General features: G+C 46.4%; 1 protein-coding gene and 1 pseudogene across 1 annotated transcript; one reads left to right on the forward strand and one right to left on the reverse strand.

The window, feature by feature from the left end:
* Positions 1-4,011: 4,011 nt before the first annotated feature.
* LOC121444200 (sperm motility kinase 3A-like) lies at positions 4,012-5,706 on the reverse strand. Its single transcript, XM_041645992.1, has one exon. It carries the CDS (start codon positions 5,704-5,706, stop codon positions 4,012-4,014), a length of 1,695 nt encoding a protein of 564 aa, XP_041501926.1.
* Positions 5,707-14,366: 8,660 nt separating this feature from the next.
* LOC121444202 lies at positions 14,367-17,871 on the forward strand (annotated as a pseudogene).
* Positions 17,872-21,532: the final 3,661 nt, after the last annotated feature.

A 21,532-nucleotide genomic window follows, 5' to 3' on the forward strand; every position in this document is an offset into this window, starting at 1 on the left:
ACACCTTCACCCTAGCTCTACCATCTAGTTTTAAGACAAATCCACAAACTCCCTAGAACTGTCTAAATGTGAGGGATAGGAGATTGCCCCAAGGGGTGAGGTGACTAAACCTTCAAGCAGTGGGAGTGAGGCTCCATCTTCCTAGTTTCATCAGCCTGAGTTCGGGACACGGGCTGGTTAGGGCTGGTGACTTCCATTTTGCTTCACGCAGGTTCATAGGGAGTTAGTTGCGGGCGACTCGAGGGCTTCTGGTCAGAACATACCTTCAACGCTGCCTGGATACACAGGGGAGAGTCTGGGGACTCAGAGATGATACATGACTGGGACAGCCTCCTCTTCCTCCCTCCCACCCAGAACACAGCTCACTAGCTTCAGAAGAAGAGTGATGTCCAGCTACACCCCTTGTGTGTGCAACTTCTAAAGACTCTCAGTCAGAAAAACAGGTCATCTAGAAAGGCTAAAAGAAAAAAAATTGAGAGAGAGAGAGAGAGAGAGAGAGAAAGAGAAAAATCAGGATCAATGGGTAAGATCTGCAGTTCCATCAGGAGGTATTTCTCAGCTACAGAGAGAAATACCTAGTCTGAGGCTAGCCTGCCTGAGCTCCAGGTGTGACTCAGTTGGGGTAACTCTTGCCCACCATGCAGAAACCTGGGTTTGGTTTCCAGAACCAAACAAACCAGGCTTGGTGTGGAATTCCTGTAATCTCTACATTTGTACGCGGAGGCAGAAGAATTAAAAGATCAAGGATATCCAACCCTACATAGATGATTTAAAAAGTAAAACTTCTAAAATACACTGAGACAAGTTACATACCTATACCACCTACACTCAGTTGGCTGAGGGCAGGAGGATCGACGGTCCTTGGCAGCCGGGACTACATACAGTAAACCGGAGTCCAAACAAGAGGAGAGAAAAAGAAAGGATTCTTCATTAGAAGGAAACAATAGATATGCCACTGTGGGGTTTAAGAGTCATATGCTTTCGCAAAGAAAATAGACGACCATGAGTACAAGGTACAGACAGTCAGCAGTGAAGGGGAACAGACAAGGACAGGGTTGAAGAACTCTACAAAAGGCAAGTGAGTCTTCCTCCCACCTCTGTTGACGATGCCAGCAAGGTGGCTTCTCCAGCTTGAGGGCTGCCGGTAAGGACCCGGCATCGGCACCTCTTGCCATCCAGTTTGCCCTTAACAGTCTTTGAGCCAGAGAGAGGCACACCCCACCCATTGAGGCTGAGGAAAGAAAGGGAGAAGGCAGAGGCTGGCTAGATCCTTTGCAAAGCGGGAGGCCGGGGCTAGAAGAAGCAGCTTTTCTAGGCTAGGGTGCTAAAACCCTGAGTTTTGTCTCAACTAACTTCTGTTGTGTGGGGCTTGTGTGAGGCCTAGAACTCCTGATCAGCCTGCATCACCTCCCAGGTACTGCAAACAGACACGTGCCACCGTTCCTGGCTTGCTTGCTTCGTTTTTTAATATTTGCTTTTCAAAACAGGGTTTCTCTGTGTAGCCCTGTCTGTCCTGGAACTCACTCTGTAGACCAGGCTGGCAGGGAACTCGGAGATCCACCAGCCTTTGCCTCCCATGTGCTGCACCATCACGACCTGGCTTTACCCGGCTCCTGGCTGTTTCTTGAGACAGACCCTTTGTGTGTGATGCTAGCTTGGTATTCCCTATCTCATGCTGGCCGCGAAGCCTACCATTTTCCTGCCTCAGTCTCCTGAGTGCTGACATTAAATCTAATCCCCATCAAAATGGCTAAGTAATGTTTAAGGCAGGCAGGCGAGGGACGAGGCTCAGATATGGAGTTTGTGCCTAGTATGAATGGGCCCTGGATTTCATCACCAGCATTGTATAAAATTGGGCTCGGTAGCTGCCCTTGGGAGGTAGAAGCAGAAAGATCCGAGTTTAACTACTGCATAGGATGTTAAGATTCTCCAAAACAAAGCCAGGCAGTGGTGGCTGTGCTCGCCTCTAATCCTAGCACTCGGGAGGCAGGTGATTTGAGGGCCAGCCTGGTCTAAAAGAGCTAGTTCCAGGACAGCAGGACAGACTCCAAAGCTACAGAGAAACCCTGTCTTGAAAAACAAACAAACAAACAAACAAACAAACTAAAAGTGATTCTCCAAAACAAAAGAACATGTGACACCCACTTGTAGTTCCAGACTCAAGAAACTGAGGCCAGACGATGCTGGGACTTAAGAAACCAGCCTGGGCTAGACAGAACATGGCTGATTATCCGGGTTATCAGAAAGGCTGTCTACAGTTCTAGGTTCACAGTGTGGGGTGGGTTCAGTTTCCAGTGTGTGTGTGTGTTTGGGGGATTCTCCTAGCGGGCAGGGTGGGAGTGACCACTCACCACTGTGGGGTAAAGTCTGGAGGGGCTCGAATAAGCCACAATTCTGTATCTTGTAACCACAGCGCTCCAAGAAGAAATGAGGGGGATCCGAGTCTGGAGATTTCGCCATAAAATTTGGGGGGGAAGCAGGAGAATAGAGTGGCACCGGAGGCCGGAATATCCGTAATCACAACGACCTGCGCTGAATGCTGGGACACATTCTTGAATATAGAAGATACCCAGGATGGTTCTAATGAGGAAGACAGCTGGAGAGATGGACCACCACACCAGTCGCACAGTCTTCTCTGGGTCTCTTGCTGTCACAGGTTGACAGGTCTAGGCAGAAAGAACACGAGATGAGATTTTACCATTGTGACTGTGGCATGGACGAGGCAGCTTCCGGGAAGCACACCCCACCCACCTCCAAAGAAGTGGAAAAGCCTGCTCACCTTTAAAAGGCTGAGAAAAACAGAAGCCTTCTTAAAGAATTTCACTGGCCAGTTGCAGACTCAGGCAGACTCAGGCAAGCTGGAGGCAGGAGGCACAGCAGGTTGCTGACCCCTCATTAGGTTTTCAGGTTTCACTCCAATCTGACACCTACCAGTCCCTCAGGGTGTGGCACATGGTGGTAAGTGCAGGAGCTAGTTGTCACTGATGAGAATGGTGGCCTTGAAGGAGCAAGCAGGCAGAGGCAGGAGGTGAGTAGCTGGAAGGCAGAATTGGTGGAGAGGGGGGACTCTGCTGCCCTGGGGTCACTCACTCCCCAGCTCAGATTTTCCCAAGCTTTGGGTCTGAGGACTCAAGCAATGGAACCTGCTGGGATGACTTGTGGGGATTCCTGCTAAAGGTTCTTGCAGGAGCCTGCCCTCTAGAGGAGCCCTCTACAGGGCTGCTTGCAGGACACATTCTCAACCTGGCAACCCAACTTAGGGCAGGCTGACTAGGAATACTCTCCTTGGGGGAGGGAAGGCTCACCCTATGGAGAAGACCATGTTCTCTGCAGAGAAAAGGGGCAAAGGACAGTCACTACCCAGAGCACCTCTTCTGATGTTTCCGCAGGCATGGGGAGAGGGCAAGGCGCTATTGTTCCACAAGACAGCCTAGGGCACCTTTGCACTTCAGTCCTCCACACTGAGCTAGACCCTGTGGGAAGCCTACCCTTCCTGCCTGGGATTTTACCTGGAGAGATAGATGTACTCTGGAGTAGACAGCTCTTCCTCTGCGGGAGGTGACTGTGGCCAGACAGTGTCCTGGGCATCTGGCATGGGTCCCCAGAGGGGCTGTCTGAATCTCATCCAGACCGATCCCCAACTCGTGGCTCAGAAGCCACTGAGCTGGGGCTTGACCTCTTCGGGGCTTCAAAGAGAAAGGCACAGGAAGGAGACTCTTAGTGACTTCAAAACACACAAGACTTAGTGCACTGCCCTGCAGTACCCAAGTACCTGACTGGTCCTCCAAGGAATCTTTGCCTCCTTTGGCCTTGCCCCACCTCTCCCTGCTTCACTCAGCATCTCTGCTGTCCCCCTGTTGCTCAACAAGCCTGAGGTCACACTGCAGGGGACACCTGGTCTTTCTGAAGTGACAGATTGTTATGCTCACAGTGTGCCACGAGTGGACACAGGCATCATTTATCACAAAGGACAGGAGGAAAAGTACAAATCAGATGAAGTGAGAAAGGTGCTCACCTGGGTCTGTGGGTGCCTCTAGGATCCCCTGACTGTGGAGCCTGGTTCTCATGGGAGGCATGGTTACTCTCTGCAGGAGGCAGGCAGCAACATAGGTGTCGGAAGCCATTGACAATGGTTTTCTTGACCCTCTTCCAGCGTTGATGCCTCTGGTTTTGGGAGGAAGCTGGCCCGGCATCCTGGCGCTGACCATGGCTGATGGCCTCTTCCTGTCTGGTGGTCACTTCTTCCTGCAGTGTGTCTCCAAGGGAGGAGCCTTTGGGGGTTACATGCAGAGCCATCCCCAGTGAGCTCCAGCCTTTCTCTGCATCATTTGCTGCCTCATTGTTGTCTGCCCCATGAGGGTGGTACAGAGAGCAAAATGGCTGGGCACTCGCCGCCGTCAGGCTGCCACACAACCTGATCATCGATGGAGAGAAACTCTTGCTGCTGTCCAGGCTGCTGCTCATGAGGGAATCAGCCACAGGACAGCGCAGGTGGGATAGGTGGGCAAGGTGGATCCTCCTTGGCTGGCAGCACAGGGTGGCAGGCACGCTATGCCTTCTGCCACCCTGCCTGGAATTCCCATCTTCTTTCTCCTGGGGCTCAGATGGCACGATGAAGGTTGGGGAAGTAGGCTCAGCAGCTCTCCTGAGAGTCCCAGAAAAGGTGTGAAGATCGGCCAGGTTGAGGACAAGGCCTGGCTCCTTGGGTTTTGTGGGTTTCACCCGGTGATGGCAGCTGTCTCCCCCGGGTGCCTGGTGTTGCAGTCTCAGGTGTGTGGCCGTCGCCTGATTAAATTTTTGGTCTTCTGGACACTCAAGTATTTCTTCACCTGCCATGGTGCTGACAATGCTAGGGCTCAGGGTGCCTGGGAGACTCTGGATGGATGCCCGTGCCTGGCTGTCCCTGATCATGGGGCGCGTCAGGATTTGACTGATGGTGGGCCTCCTGTTGGGGCTGATCATGAAGATTTCCACGATTACATTGAAAATATCAAGTGGGACATGATGAGGAACGCTGAAGTTTGCAGCCAAAATTTGCTGCTTTAACCCCATAGGAGAGCTCGCTTGGAACGGAAGGTGCCTGGCCACCATGTAGTAGAGGAGCACGCCTAAGTTCCAAACATCGCTGGCATAGCCATCGTATGGCTCCACTCCAAAGAGTTCCGGGGCACAGTAGGCCAGAGTGCCGCAGAAAGTCTTTAGTTTTGTCCCAGGGACAACTCTGACTGCCAGGCCAAAATCACAGAGCTTGGCATTTCCAGAGGCTTCGATCAAGATGTTATTTGCCTTAATGTCCCTGTGGACGATACAGTTGTCGTGGCAGTACTTCACTGCCTGTACTACCTGTCCAAACAGCCTTCGAGCCTCGCACTCCTGTAAGCCTCCCGGTTTGCGAATCTGACGCAACAGGTCCCCTTTGGAGGCGTAATCCATTATGAGATACGTCATGTCCCGTGTCTGCACCTCCTGAAGGAACCTGATTATATGCGGATGAACGAGGGATCTCATTATATCAACCTCATTGTTGTTCCGGGCGCAGTCGCCATTCACATTTGCCAGAATCTTCACAGCCACGTAGCTGACAGTGGGCATGTGAAAGGCCAGTTTGACTGTGGCAAAGGTTCCTCGTCCCAGAGTTGTCAGCATTTGATAGATACTGCTAAATGTCTCCTTGTCACAGTAGAGGGTCTCTCTGACCTCCTCCATGGCCAGGTTCTCGCTGAAACACAACGGGAACTTTAAACAAACAGTTTAAATCACACCAATGAGAATGTTTATCACTATCAATTCCTACATTCCAAAGAGAAAAAGAGTCACCGATATTTCAGGCAACCTAACCAGCTACGTAGTGCTCAGGAAGGGAAGGAAGTACCTTCCAAAGCAGTGGACAGCAGAACATAACACAGGTCAGGTTGGCCGGATTCACCCAGAAACGGAGAGAATAAAACAAAGGGTCGCAGAAGCTACGAGCCACTGATTGGACAGGAGAATCATCCTCTTACTTGAGCTGAACACTCATTGAGAGACAAGATACTAATAAAATCATATGCATGAGAAGTTGATGAGACAACAGAAACCCCGAAAACCCAGAGTGTCTTGGTGGGGAGATGGCTCAGGAGGTCAGAAGGTTTATTATTTCGGCAGAGGACCTGTGTTTGGTTCTCAGGACCCAGGTCAGGTGGATCACTGCCTCCAGTTCTAGGAGATCCTATACCTCTGACCTCTGAGGGCATCCAAACACATGCGTGGACGATCACAAGGGCAAACACACACACGCGCACGCACACACACACATATGTATACACACAAACACACACTTGAGGTCGCCTAAATGTATACTCACATGTACTATATATAATTTTAAATAGTGCTATAAGTCTTTTGGATTAATTTTATTTCTATGACCTGGAAAGACATAAGACGGCAACAGATCCCCTAGGTGCGGCACTTCAGGAAGTTATGTTGTCATGGGATTGCTGTGAGGCAGACCTGGTCTTTTGCAAGAAGAGTCCATGCTCCTAACTGCTGGGCTGTCTCTCCAGGCTAACCCATCTCCCAAAGAAATCTGTTTTTGAAAACCTTGAGAGTCCTCCTCATGGACTGGAAAATGTGGATGGAATTGAGAAACTTCTTGATATAAATTCAAGTAAGAAGATATGATAAAGAACAAGATTGAAATATTTATGAGGAAAGAATCTGCATAGGAAAGCCCAGGAGCAGGCAAACCTACTGATGAATCCTTCCAATCTCTTGAAAACAAATGTCAGTGTTCCTCAATACTCCACAAAATAGAAAGGTCCTTAGCAGTTCCAAACTCATTCATGCCCAAACCAGGAAAACACAATGAAGAAAAACAGAGGCTATTTCCATGATGAACATAGATGTAAAGTCCTTAATAATACTACTTAATACTTTTCACCAAATTCACATAAGCCAGGCCATACTTCATGGTTACAATATGCTCCCAAGGATCCTTGCAAGGCTATCTCCACGTATTTAGCCTGACAGCACAACATTGAAACAGAATTAAGGGCAAGAGTGCCACAGTCATACATAAGGACGGCCATAGAGAAGGATGAAACTGTGGGGCTCTCAAGAACATGTTTGTCACTGGAGAAGATCGCTCTACATGGGAAAAGCCAGTCCTTCAAATGTGTCACTTTTCTTCTCTCATATGTGGAAATTGGGAGCAGGAGGAGGTCCTCAACATAAGAGGAGGCTCCTAGGAATGTGGAGGAGGTCGTGTGAGAAGAAAGCATAGCAGTGTGGGTTAATCACATGATCAAGTGCTCAGAATGCATTAGAGATGTTCCTGCGATTGCCAGGACTAAATTGTTCCTATGATATGGTACGCCATAACAAGGAAAGGCTTGATATGAGAAAAGAGAAATGGACCAAAGAACACATAACAAAAGTAAATGAAGAAGCAAAACTAAAGAGAGAGGTTCTGGAGAGATGAGTTAGTGTTTAACAGCACCTCCTGCTCTTTCAGAGAACCCTGGTTCAAGGCCCAACACACATGGTGCTCACAATCAATTGTTATTCGAGTTCTAGCTAATCTGTCTTCTTCTTGTGACCTCCACAGGGGCGAGGCTCTTGGTACACACAAAGAAAGAAAACAATATACTCATACACATAAAATAAAAATAATAAAAGTTATACCCCAAGATGCACAACTTAAATATAAAAACTACCGGGCTGTGGTGGCACATGCCATTAATCCCAACACTCAGAAGGCAAAGCAGGTAATCTTTTAGTTTGAGGCCAGCCATATCTACAGACTGAGTTCCAGGAAGGCCATAGCTACACAGAGACTTTCTGTCTTGAATTCTCCTCCCATACACTCACAAAATAAACAGATTAAAGAAAAAACATGAAAAAGTAGGCTCATAAATCAAGCCAGAAAATGAATAAATACACAGACAACAACAACAACAACAATCAAAGGAAACAAAGCTGGAGGGAAACTTACTATGTTGGAATCCAGCAGATCTTGAAAGTCCAAACAGTCTCTTTCACCAGCACAGAGCTCCAACCACTTTCCACCTCACGAACCCGCTTGCACTGTAAGGAGAGGAGGCAACCTCAGCCAGAGATGTGATGGCACAGGCATCTGTCATTGTGAGGTCAGAGCAAGAAAAGGACAAATGGTGGCTTTTCACAGCTCACGGGTTTTTTTCCCCTTCTGTCACCTAGTACAGATCGGCTGAGTGAAAAAATGAGAACATGAAGGGACTTGGGAGGGGTGGCCAGGAAGCAGTGAGATCAGGGGAATGTGGATTTTCCCATCTCTCCTCCCGAAGAGGAAGCTTCTGCCTTACTCCATTCTCCCTACCTCTAATCTTCGTCTTCTGTTTCTGTCTCTCTCTGCCTCTCTGCTCTTCTCCTCTTTCCCCTTCCCTCCATTCCTACTAAATAAATATCCAATCTCACTCTGCAAGGCATGCCTATCCATCTGTCTCAACAAACTGAAATAAAGAAAGAAAAGAAAAACAAAGAAACTCAGGGAGTGGAGTGAGCAACTAGTTGACAAGAATTAGCCAAGGAAGAACAAAGTAGCCAGTAATATAGGAAGAGAGAGATGCACAGGAAGGTGTAGGGAGACACTTAGCTATTCAGGGTCTTTTTAGTTTGGGATGAGTGAAGAGATGCTTTTCTTGCTGGGTCTCTGTCCAAATAGGAAAGTAGATTCGTTGCTTCTTGGCCTCTCTGAGCTAGCAGGTTATCACCCCAACATCTGACTCCCAAGGTTTTTTTTGTTTTTTTTTTGTTTTTTTTGGATTATTTTGAGACAGGGTTTCTCCGTAGCTTTTGATTCCTGTCCTGGAACTAGCTCTTGTAGACCAGGCTGGCCTCGAACTCACAGAGATTCGCCTGCCTCTGCCTCCTGAGTGCTGGGATTAAAGGCGTGCGCCAACACTGCCCGGCTCTGACTCCCAAGTCTTTATTGGTAAATAGAAGAAAAGAGGCTTAGTTAAAACTTACATTTGGTGACTGTGGCCAAGCTGGTACCAGCGGGACCAGAAATCCCGCTAGGCCTCAGCCTATGTGGTGAGGTGTTGACTGTCAGGCCCTGGGGAGAAGATAGTAATTAAAATACAGGTAGATTCGGGTTAGGCCATTAAATTGACAGAAAAACAAGAAAAGTCTTATAAAGGTGAGCACTTGGCTTTTTTTATTGGTTTGTCAGGATGGGTTTCTCTATTTAACAATCACGGCTGTCCTGGAAGTCACTCTGTAGACCAGACTGGCCTCAAAGTCACAGAGGTTCAGCTGCCTCTGCCTCCGGATTGCTGGGATTAAAGGCATGCACCACTGTGGCCCGGCACATGGCAATTATTAAAGCTAGGAAAGTTGAGGCAGGAGGACCAGCAGTTCAGGTCATCGTTGGCTACACAGTGGTCTTGAGGCCAGCCTGTACTACAGGAGACCCTCTCTCACCAAACCAAAAAGCAAAAGCAAACAGAAGGGCAAGGACTGCTTTTGTCTTGTACATATTGAGGGTCCCAGTGCTTCAAAAGTAACCTTGGCTGTGAGACACAGGACATGGACTGATAGAGATATGAATAATTTGCAGTTTTGTGGATTTTAAGGTCAATTTTGTTATATGTATATGTATTTCTAATCTTGATTAAGGTATTGTGATTGTGTAGTTCATTTAAAAATGTAATGTATATAGGTTGTTAATGGATAATCATCTATAATAGTCAAATTTGTAGTCATGTTCGTTAGATTTTCTAGATGAATAGAGATACATTTCAATTAGATAGACATTCTTCATATCTTTCAAAGACTGCAGAATATGGCATTTGATGTTTTAATAACTTAGGGCTTTTCATGACAATGAGACACGTCTGCTTCTGGCAGCACCAATCTACTTCAAGAGGAAGATGGGCATCAAAGAGGCTCCTTATGGAGTTTGATAGCCATTTCGGCCAGAAACTGCTCTTGCCTGGACTGTTGCATATACTGGACTGGACACAAAGAACCCACAGAAAGAGGACTGCTGAACTTGCCTAAAGGTGAGATGATCTTTCGGGGTTCCTGATTCATGAAAGAGTCTGTGAGACATTCTGCAGGACAGAACAGATAGTGACTGAACTGCCTTTGAAATTTCCTGCTTCATGGAAATGGCTCTGGATACCATGGGCCTGTAGGCTGAAGATGGATGCCCCAACGGTACAGAGGAACTTTGGGTGACTGTCCAGGCAGCGAGATGTCTCTGTGATTTCTAGAGTTTTGTAAGTTGCTTACTTCTCATTTACTTAGGTAATATTATATCCTTCTGGAGTCTTTGATGGAGTTGAAGAATAGATAGATAGTTATAGTTTTCCTTAGTTATGATAAAGGACAAAATAGATATTGTACCTGTAATTCTTGCTTGATAACTGTTTTGTTATATGTAATCTTACTATGTTAAAGTGAAAGCCTTTCTTTTTTGTTTAAGCAGAAAAAGGGAAAATGATGGGGGAGAGTCTTCTGTTTTGTGTTAATTTCATTGGTTAAATGAAATTTAACCTTGGCCCTTTCAAAGGACAGAAAATTAGGTAGGCAGAGTAAACAGAACAGAATGCTGGGAGGAAAAGCTAAGTCAAGTAGTCGCCATGATTCTCCCACTCCAGACAGATGCAGGTTAAGATCTTTCCTTGTAAGCCACCTTGTGGTGTTACACAGATTATTAGAAATGGGTTAGATCAATATGTAAGAGCTAGCCAATAAGAGGCTGGAACTAATGGGCCAGGCAGTGTTTAAAAGAATACAGTTTCTGTGTAATTATTTCAGGCAAAGCTAGCCGGGTGGCAGGAAGCGGCCCGCTGCTCCTCATCACAATGGACACAAGTGTGTCATGAGTGTGACATCAACACCTGAGGTGGGAGGGTGGCACTCAGCCTTTTTGTGTTCTTGAAGCTATGCTGTCTTCACCTTGCCTAAGTAATCAACAGATTTACCCTTTAAATGGACCTCACAGGACCCACCCAGAACCAGCTATGGGGCAGAAGCCAAAGAAACTGGATGGAAGTTTATGAGAGTTCAAGCAGGACTTTCCTTCTCTGTCAATACAAAGTTCACTCCCCTAAGGCATCGTATATGCACACATTACACACTTAGTTACTGGCTAGCAGCTCTCTGTGAGGTCCAGGCCAGCCTGGTCTACAAACCAAGTTCCATAACAGCCAGAGCCACACTGAGAGGCTCCCTGTCTGGAAAAATAAAGAAAGGATGAGATGAAAGAGTTTTCCTCTAGCCCAGGCTTGTGATAATCAAATAAAGGCAGTCCTTGTCAACAAAATGTCCCACTGTTTTTCCAAAAGGACAGGTATTTGGGGTGGGTCTCTGGAGTGCTGGGCAGAACATCCCAGCACTAGGTAGTTTTGTTCAAGAATGTGTTCCTTGAGTTTTCTGGCCAACAGAACTGATCCTTTGCATCCAAATGATTATTGCCCACACCCCGTGCCTGATAATACACGAGCTTTAGTACTGCAATCAACTTGCCCCCTGATAGAAAATGAAAACGTCCCACAAAAGGCCAGTTTCAGGCACACAGAAGGACAGAAGATAGTGGAGGGACCTGGTGTGCTATGTCCCACCAAGGAAACTTCCTCTCTTCCTCAAAGAACAGGTTCTTTTTAGACTTTCACGTTTTCTGTTCTTGAATCCTTTTCAGCTGCCCTGTTCCATCATTAGCATCCCAAAATGGGATCTAACTCTTACTTCTGGCCCTCTCCAACCCTGACTTTGAACTGCCAGGAAGATCCTAAGATAACCACTTTGGAGGAGGCTTTCTGCTAGAGCACAGGCAGAAATCCATCTCTGCCCTTCCTTAGGACACCATCCAGTGTGCCTGTCAGTCCTCTGGACAGGAGTACACATGACTTGGCCTGGACTAGAAACGTACCTGACTGAGTTAGTAAGTGAGAACCCCAAGGGACTTGGAAAGGGTGGGAAGGAGGCAGTGAAATCAGGGGAATGTGGTCAAAACTTTCCATGTGCATGAAGGTCAATGTCACAGTGAGAATACTCATGTTGGAGAGTCAATGTAAACAAATGTTTTAAAATGGTGAACGAAGGAATGAACCCAGAGAAAATATTAAAACTAAAGATTAAAATAGAGTAAACATCTAATTGATGCAGATAATAAAAATTGCCCCAAATTATACCCCAGACCGAGGAAGAAAGGAAGAAAGGGTTATTTTCAATCCTGGAAACACAAACCTCTAAACCCCAAATCTGTGACCTTAGAAGGAAACTCACTGTGTTCAGATTCAACAGCTAATGAATATCCACCAAGTGGACCAGCTCACTTCTATCTAAATCACTATTTCAACTGAAGATCAGCCTCTCAACTGTAAGGAGAGGAGGCAGCCTCAGCCAGAGCAGTTAAGAAACAGGGTTCTGTCATTGTGAGGTCAGAGCAAGAAATGGACCAATGATGGCTTGGCTTAGATCACTGGTTTTCTTCACATTCTGTCCCTAAGTACAGGAAGGCTACCCTGGTCAGTTGGCAGGTAGGGGCCTGGGGAGGCTGGTTACACCCAGTTAGCCTTCACTGTATCTCCCTTTTTTGTTGATCGTGTCTGTTTTTTTCATTCTTTTGTTCTTTTAGGGACCTGACACCCAGCTCCCAATTAAATTATACACAGTAGCTTCTTCTTACTTACAATGCCTAGCCTTAGCTTGGCTTGTTCCTTTCCAGTTTTTCTTATCTTTGAATTATTCTGTCCACCTTTGACTCTGGCTCTGGGCTTTTTTTTTTTAATAAAAAAAAAAAACTCTGTGTATCTTACTTTGATTATTACTCAGTGGCTGGGTAACTGGATAGCTTCCCCTAGCATCCTCCTCTCCTTGTTCTCTTGCTCTTTCTCTGTTCCTTCCTCTACGATTTCTCCTTCCATTTATACTCTCTGTGTGACTGACCAACCTATCCTTTCTCCTGCCTTACGTTTGGCCATTAAAATCTTCATTAGCCTACCAGGTGTTTTAGACAGGCAAAGCATCACAGCTTCACAGAGTTCAACAAGTGCAACCTAAACAGAAGTCACACACCTTAAAATAATATTCTTCAACACCCCATGACCTACCTTTTCCTTCTGGGTTTATTTACTAGGTTTTCCCCAACTTTGAAACATGTCCACATGCTAGGGATCAGAGTTCAAACACAGGATCCTTCCTTGGGTATTACACATCCAATCCCTAATAGAAACCCTTTCCACTTTAATAATCATAGTAGGTGGGAGCATGTGAATTATAACAGGCACTGGAGGTTGTCCTTCAATGGGTATGGACACTGTATACTTGCTTTCTCTTCCTGTGAAGAAACATCATGACCTAAAGCAACTGGAGGAAGGAAGCTTTACTTCCCTTTCACTTTCCTATCAGAAGCTACCATGAGTGGAAGTCAGGGCCGGAAGTCAAGACCAGAACCTCGAGGCAGGAACCAAAGCAGGTACCATGGAGTAAAGCCACTTACTGACTTGCTCTCCTTTACTCTCTTAGACAGCTTATTTTATATATACAGCCATGATCTCCGGCCTAGGGACATCAGTCACTGATTGAAATTCCCCATAGACTTACCTATTAGATAGTTAAGTTCCTTCTTCCTCAGATTACTCCAGCGTGTGTCAAGTTGACAAAATCCAACTGGCACACACTGGCACCCATCTATTAGTGGATGGGGAGCATGGTCCACTTCTCACAGACCCTAACATACTGACATGACTTTTGGTTCATGGAACCCATCACGTATATCCTCAAAGCAATCAATTCCTTTTTTAGTAGACTCACATTGATCAGAATAACATGGTAGCCTCTGACTGACTCTGGGATGCTGTGGCAATGCTCTGTTTCCCAGGACACTCCAGGGCAAGTGACTAACTTCTTCGGGGCTGAGAGGAATAGACTTTGTCACATTTTCTCCATAAATTCTTCATCCAATTTCCCACCAGACAGAAAACTAGGACCTCAGCAGGCAGTGGGTTGATATGTTCAAAGTGATCAGAGGAAAAAAATCCATCAGTGGTCCCGGAATCCGCACCTCCTGAAGGGGGTTGGCACATGTGGTTTCTTCAATGACACCTGATCTTCTGGGCCAATATTTTAGGGAAAGTAGAGGGGGAAATCCTCCCAAAATAAACCAAATAACCACCAAAATACTTGAGAATGCAAATGAAAAATTTAGAGCAGACCTCAGAGCTAGGGCAACTCCCAAGTACCTTTTTGAGTGTTCTTAGACTCCTTTAGCTCTCATGGCCCCTTTGATGACTTTAATTCTGTTTTGTGTCTCTGTCTATGTGGATTCTAAACCCTGGTACAGTTAGTGTTGTTCTAATTCCAGGCCTTTATGATCTCATGCCTCAGAAATACCAGCTATGGACACCTGCATTGAGCCTTTTCCTACTGGTAGGACTCTCATTGTTGTCACCGTCTGACCTCCAGTCCCTCACAGCCACATCCCACCTTCTCCAAATGTCTCCACTGCCTGTTTGTCCTGCCAGTCGAACCCAAGACGAAACCACAAGATCAGCTATCCACTCCAAGCTCTACATTTTTCAATCATTTATCGTTTTTAGTGAGATATAATTTTCTCCCCCTCCCAGCCTCCCCTTCCCCTCCACCCTCTCCTATGACCCCCATGCTCACAATTTACTCAGGAGTTGTCTTTTCCTACTTGCCATGTCCATTAGATCCATGTGTGTCACTCTTAAGGTCCTCTTTGTTGTCCAGGTTCTCTGGTTTGTGCATGATTGGCTGGGTTTTCTTTGCTTTATGTCCACTCATGAGGGAGTGCATGGTATTTGTCGTTCTGGGTCTGGGTTACCTCCTTCAAAATGATGCTTTCTACATCCATCCATTTGTCTGCAAATTTCAAGATGTCATTATTTTTTTCTGCTGTGTAGTACTCCATTGTGTAAATGTACATTTTCCTTATCCATTTTTCAGTCGAGGGGCATTTAGGTTGTTTCCAGGTGCTGACTATGACAAACAATACTGTTATGAACATAGTTGAGCACATGCCCTTGTGGTATGATTGCTCATCTTTTGGATATATATATATCCAAAATATAAATATTTGTATATATATATATATATATATATATATATATACAAATGTGGTATTGCTGGGTCTTGAGGAACGTTGTTTTCTAATTTTTGGAAAAATCACCATACTGATGCTCAAAGTGGCTGTATCAGCTTGCACTCCCACCAGCAATGCAGGAGTGTAGCATTTACCCCACCATATATCCTCTCCAGAATATGCTGTCATCGGTGTTTTGATCTTGGCCATTCTGACAGGTATAAGATGTTATATCAGAGTTATTTTCATTTGCATTTCTCTGAAGGCTAAGGATGGTGAACATTTCCTTAAGTGTCTTTCAGCCATTTTAGATTCATCCTTTGAGAGTTCTCTGTTTAGTTCCATACCACATTTTTTACTGGAATATTTGTTCCTTTGATGACCAATTTCTTGAGTTCTCTGTATATTTTGTGGAACAGCCCTTTGTCTGATGGGGGGTGGTTGGGTTGGTGAAGATCGTTTCCAAATCTGTAGCTTGCCATTTTGTCTTGTTGAGCATGCATGTTCTCTGCTTTACAGAAGCTTGTCAGTTTCAGGACGTCCCATTTATTACTGTTGCTCTCAGTGTTTGTGCTACTGGGGTAATATTTAGGAAGTGGTCTCCTGTGTCAGTCTGTGCAAGTGTATTTCCCACTTTTTCTTCCATGAGGTTCAGTGTGGTTAGTGTCATGTTGTGGTCTTTGATCCTTCTGGATTTGAGCTTTGTTCATGGTGATAGATATGGATCTATTTTCATTCCTCTACATATTGATATTCAGTTATGCCAGCACCACTTGTTGAATATGCTTTCTTTTTTCCATTTTATGTTTTACTTCTTTGTCAAAAATCAGGTGTTTGCAGGTGTGTGGATTGATATCCATTCTTTGATTCAGTTCCATTGGTCCTCCTGTGTGTTCTTATGGCAATACCAGGCGGTTTCAGTATTGTAGCTCTGTAGTAGAGTTTGAGTCAGGGATTGTGTGGCCTTCAGAAATTCCTTTATTGTACACGATTCTTTTGGTTATCGTGGACTTTTTGCTTTTCCATATGAGGTTGAGTATTGTTCTTTTGAGGTCTGTGAAGAATTTTGCTGGGATTTTGATAGACATGGCTTTGAATCTGTAGATTGGTTTTGGTAAGATTGCCATTTTTACTACGTTAATTTTGCCTACCCGAGAGCATGGGACATCTTTCCATCTTCTAGTGTCTTCTTCAAATTCTTTCTTCAAAGATTTAAAGTTCTTGACTCACTGGCCGCTGGTCAACTTGGCGGCGGAGGCCAAAGGGGAAACTTTGTGGACCGCCTATCGATGAGCACCTGCACAGGAGCTGCTGTCCTTGGAACCGGAAGAGATCCGGAAGCGCCTGGACCTTACTGAGTGCCAGTTCCTTAACTGCCGCCATGATACTAATAGGGGTCTTCCGGGGGACTTGATCAACCAGGAAGTAGGCGATCGCGATCGTCTGAGCGACTATGAATTCAAGGACAGTTGGTGGACAAATACAAAGGGACAACTTTCGTGACCCTGCTGGAAGGGGAGCAGGGTGAAGCTGCCATCGCGGCCTTCCACCAGAGCCGGCTTCGAGAGCAGGAGCTGTCAGTTCAGCTGCAGCCTACACATGCTCTGTTGTGTGTGCCCAAGCTGCCTCCAGCGTGACCCAGGCACAGTGTGAGAAGCTGGTGTGACCCTTTGGCAGCCTGGAGCGCTGCTTCGTATTTTACAGAGAGCCCACAGGCCGCTCTCTGGGCTATGGCTTTGCAGAGTACATGAAGAAAGACTCGGCTGCCAGGGCAAGGCTGATTTACCGGGCAAACCACTGGAGCCCCCAAACACTGTATGTGCATCGCACAGATGCTGGGCAGCTGTCCCCTGCCTCGTTGCACTCCCGGTGCCTCTGTGTGGACCACCTGCCACCTGGCTTCAATGATGTGGATGCCCTGCACCAGGCACTGTCCGCGGTCGATGTGCCCACCTTCTTTCACCTGCCATGTGACCAGGGTGGGCAGCTGAGGGGCTTTTCAGTACTGGAGTATGAGACAGCAGAGATGGCAGAGGCTGCAGAACAGAGGGCAGGTGGCCTGGCCATGGGTGGCAGTCACCTACGTGTGTCCTTCTGTGCTCCAGGTCCTCCTGGCCACAGTAAGCTGACAGCACTCATTGCTGCCCAGGCCACGGCTCCCAATCGAGGCAAGGGACTCCCGCCTGAGCCAAACATTCTGCTGCTGTTGGACATTCTGGGCCCATCTGCCTCCCTCCAGCTGCTGCTCAGTCCTCTGCTGCATGAAGTGCCAGTGGCCAGCAGGGCCTTTTGGTTGTGCCCCCTCATTCTACGGCTCAGCGGACCTTCCCTGTCCACTGCACTGCTCCAGTTAGCCTTGCATACCCAGAGCCAGGAGAAACCTGAGATCCTGGGAGACTCCCCTCTGGGTACCCTCCAGGCAGGTGCCCAACCTGCCAATTCCCTCCTTAGCGAGGTGTCTTCAGGTGGTGATGCTGGCTCTGGAACTGCAACCTGCTGAGGGAAGCCACAATCCCTTACTACCACCACTGCTCTGCCCTTCTGGGGTGACCGGGAGCTCATGAGTCTGCATCCCCCAACATCCCAGCTCACTCCACACCCAGCCGCTGTGGGGCTCTGAGGCCCCAGTCTTTGTTAGAAGCCTCCTGAAGGACAATGTGCCCCTGCCAACCACCCCTGGGGTGTCACTGTTGGTTAAGACCCCAAAGGACTACCGCATCTCCCCGAACCCCTACCTGAATCTACATAGCCTGCTTTCATCCAGCAAGCTGGAAGGCAAGGAGACCTGTGGCTGGTGAGCATTGTTTAATTTCCGTGTGTTTGTGGGCTCTGGAATTAGCATTGCTGTTGAAGTCTAATTTTAAGCCATGGAGATCTGATAAGATGCATGGGGTGTTTAAAATTTTTTGTATCTGTTGAGGTTTGCTTTGTTACCTAGTATGTGCTCAATTTTTGAGAAGGTTCCATGAGGTGCTGAGAAGAAGGTATTTTCTTTTCTGTTTGGATGGAATTTTCTATCGATGTCTGTTATAAGTCCATTTGAGTTATCACATCTGCTAGAGCCACTTGCAGCTCTAGATCTGCTCTGGAAGGTGACCTTTGACTCTTGTCAGCGCTTTGACCTTGCTTATCTCTCAGGGGTGACGTGAACAGCCTTCTGGGATGGATGGCTGGGACCAAGCCTTATTTGGTCTCAAGGTAGAGTGGCCTCACAGCAAAACCTGCCTTCAGTCAGGACCAGAAAGGGTTAATCTTAACAAGCCCTGGCTGGAATCTTCTAGGGTGGTTGCACCACTGTAGAGAATTAGACCCTCAGGAAATACTGGTCTTTATTGTGATAGTCAATGGGAGGCTCCCCCAAGGGACTGAAATGGCTGAGAGGTCTACTCACATTTTGGGTCTTTCCTAGTTAGGTTTCCACTGCTGTGATAAACGCCATGACTGATAGCAACTCGGATAGACTGGGGTTTGTTTTCTACTACACTTCACCATCCATCAATGAGGAAAGCTGAGGTTCAAAGCTGGAGGCAGGAACTGAAGCAGAGACCATGGATGAAGGCTGCTTACTGGCTTTGTCTCTCTGCCTTTACCTTCCTTGTACAACAGAACCACCTGTCCCAGGATCACATTATCCACCACAATGAGCCTAGGCTCCCCTGCATGAATTAACAATTAAGAACACACCCTGTAGTCATGTCTGCTGGCCAATCAGGTGAAGGCAACTCTTTGAGGTTCTGTCTCGCCAGGTGTGTCTACTTAAAAACTGAGGCTCTTACTGCAAGGTTTTATTCATTTTTGAGAGATGATTTCTTGAAACCCAAATTGACCTCAAATTCAATATTTAACTGAGGATGGCCTTGAACTTCTGATCTTCCTGTCTCTGCCTCTCAGGTGTTGGAGTTACAGGCATGTGCCACCGAGGCTGGCTAAGAAATTTTTATTCATCTTTCCAGATCCATATTATTCCATAATGTAGTGGATCCCATGGTGCATTTAACTGTCCTTACTTTAATTCTTTCTTTTATTTACGTATCTATTTATTTTGCAATAGGGACATCATATTTGCAGGACCTTTGAAGAACTCAAGTATAGACATGTGCCACCACCCCAGCTTGTGTGTGTTTGTGTGTATGTATGTATGTAACATGTGTGGTCATGTGTGTGTACGTATACTCAATTAGTGCGTGATGTCTTTACCTCCTTCTCCCTTTTCTTCCCTCAATCAATTATTGATTTTGTTTTTTTGTCATTGCTTTGACAGGGTCTCTTTGTAGTCCTGAAACTCCATATATAGACTAATCTTGAACCCACAAAGATCTCTTGCTTCTGAGTGCGGGGATTAAAGGCGTGTGCTGCCATATTCAACTAATCCTTGTTGGGTTTTTTTGTGGAGCCAGGATCTTACTATACAGTCCAGGCAGGCATGGAACTTGGTATGTAACTCAGGCTGGCTTTGAATTTATAATCCTTCTGTCTGCCTCCCAGCTGGTGAGATTTCAGGCATACGGGCATCACACGGGTTCTAGGTCCACTTGTTTATTACTTACGACCATGTCTCATATAACCCAGGCTAGCCTCCAACTGGGAATTGTTGAGCCAAGGTTGGCCTGAGAGTTCTGATCCTTCTCCTTCAACTTAGAAGAATCAGAAGTTCAAGGTCTAAAAGTATAAGGATCATGTCTAAGTGCTGGGATTAAAGCTACGTGTCGCCATGCCCAGCTTGGTCCTGTTTCCTTTTATCATCATTTTATTATGTGCTTATTTGTTTATGAGTGAATATTCGTGGCATGGAGCATATGTGGAAGCCAGAGGACAACCCAAGGGAGTCTGTTCTCACCTCTCACAATGGAGGTCTAGAGGACGGAATTCATCAGGCTTGGTAGCAAGCGCCTACCCCAACTGAGCCCTCAAAGTTTCTGTATAAAGCCGGATGTGGTAGCACATGCGTGCAATCCTACCACTCAAGAGACAATGTGTCGCTATCTTGTATGGTCTAAATTTGGAGCTTTTTTATTTTATTTTATCTCTCTGTGTATTTTTGCTTTTTCAAGACATGGCATCTAAGTAGTGATGGAAGCAGTTAGGACTCACTCTGTAGAGCAGGCTGGCCTTGAACTCACTGAAATCTGCCTGCCTCTGCCTGCCTCCAAAGACCTTGTGCCACCACCGCCGAGTTATCAGTCCAGTTTTAAAACACTTTCTTATTGAGAAGCAACTTGAGACTTTGCAAAGGTTGGAAAGAGGGGCGAGGGAGAAGCCTCGGTCAGTAAAATGCCTGCTGTGTAAGCATGAAGACTGGAGTTCAGATTCCTTGCATCATGTAAAAGCTGGGGACAGTTGGGACAGGCAGATCCCTGAAGCTCCTCCCCAGCAGTCTAGCCAGTCTGTGAGCTCCAGGGTCAGTGAGAGTCCTTGTCTCAAAATGTAAGCTGGGGAGAGAAGAGGAAGACACCCACAAGATTCCCTCACTTTCATACACGCATGACCACAGATGCACACATACATACACACAAGGTAGGCTGCTGCCACATGTCTGAACTCAAAATACTGAATGCAAGGAAATGAATACTGGATGCAAGGAAATCAAAACCAGCCTCATTCCATAGTGAGTTCAAGGCCAGCCTTGACAACATGAAATTCCAAAAAACAAACAAAAAAACAAACAAAAAACCTGAAAGGCAGAAAAAGAAGCCCTGTATGGTTGGCTGTTGGTGGCACATGCCTTTAATCCCAGCACTCGCGAGGCAGAAGACCAACCGGGTCTACAAGAACTAGTGCTAGGACCGCCACCAAAGCTACACAGAAACCTTCTCTCAAAATACCAAGATGCAGAATAAGAATAAGAATAAGAATAAGAATAATAAGAAGGAGACAAAGACGATGAAGAAGAAGCAGCAGCCCTGAATGTACAAAAGTCATTTACATTTCCCTAAACATTTACATTTCTAATCACTTATTTTGTATTCCCTGAAACATTTAAACATGTTATAGACATGGTTCTTCTTGACAGGAATATTGTCTGCAGAGCAGTTTATCAGCCCAATGGGCACAAAGGCCGCTCTTATCCTGTAGTTTCTGCTCTGCTGAGTCTCAAACCCAGGGCTGCAGGCATGCAACACAAGTATTCTGCTGTTGAATTCCACCTCCAGCTTTTGTTTTGAGACGGGCTCTTAGGCTGCCATTGAGTTTGTGATCCTCCTGCTTGGGCTCCACAGAGCTGGGATTATAGGCATTTACACCTGGCTAGTGCTTTTCTATTGCTCTGAGAGTCCAAGGGATCATCAGGAAAGGCTCGAAAAGGTCTTTCTTCCTAGACCTCCTCTCCAAATCACAGAGATCCTCAGCCTCTGCCTCTCGAGTGCTGGGATTAAAGACGTGTATCACCCCCACCCGGCTCTTTCTTTATGTGGAGACAGAAATATCTCACAAATCCTAGACTTGTTGAGCTTGCTAATTAGC

The sequence above is a fragment of the Microtus oregoni genome, unplaced genomic scaffold (genome assembly GCF_018167655.1).
Source record: "Microtus oregoni isolate MIOR12 unplaced genomic scaffold, Mior012 000118F_ref0000498, whole genome shotgun sequence".
Lineage (NCBI taxonomy): Eukaryota > Metazoa > Chordata > Mammalia > Rodentia > Cricetidae > Microtus > Microtus oregoni.

Bases quoted from the DNA above. Each gene is read 5' to 3' on its own strand.
- LOC121444200 (XM_041645992.1), bottom strand. From the start codon at position 5,706: ATGGAGGAGGTCAGAGAGACCCTCTACTGTGACAAGGAGACATTTAGC.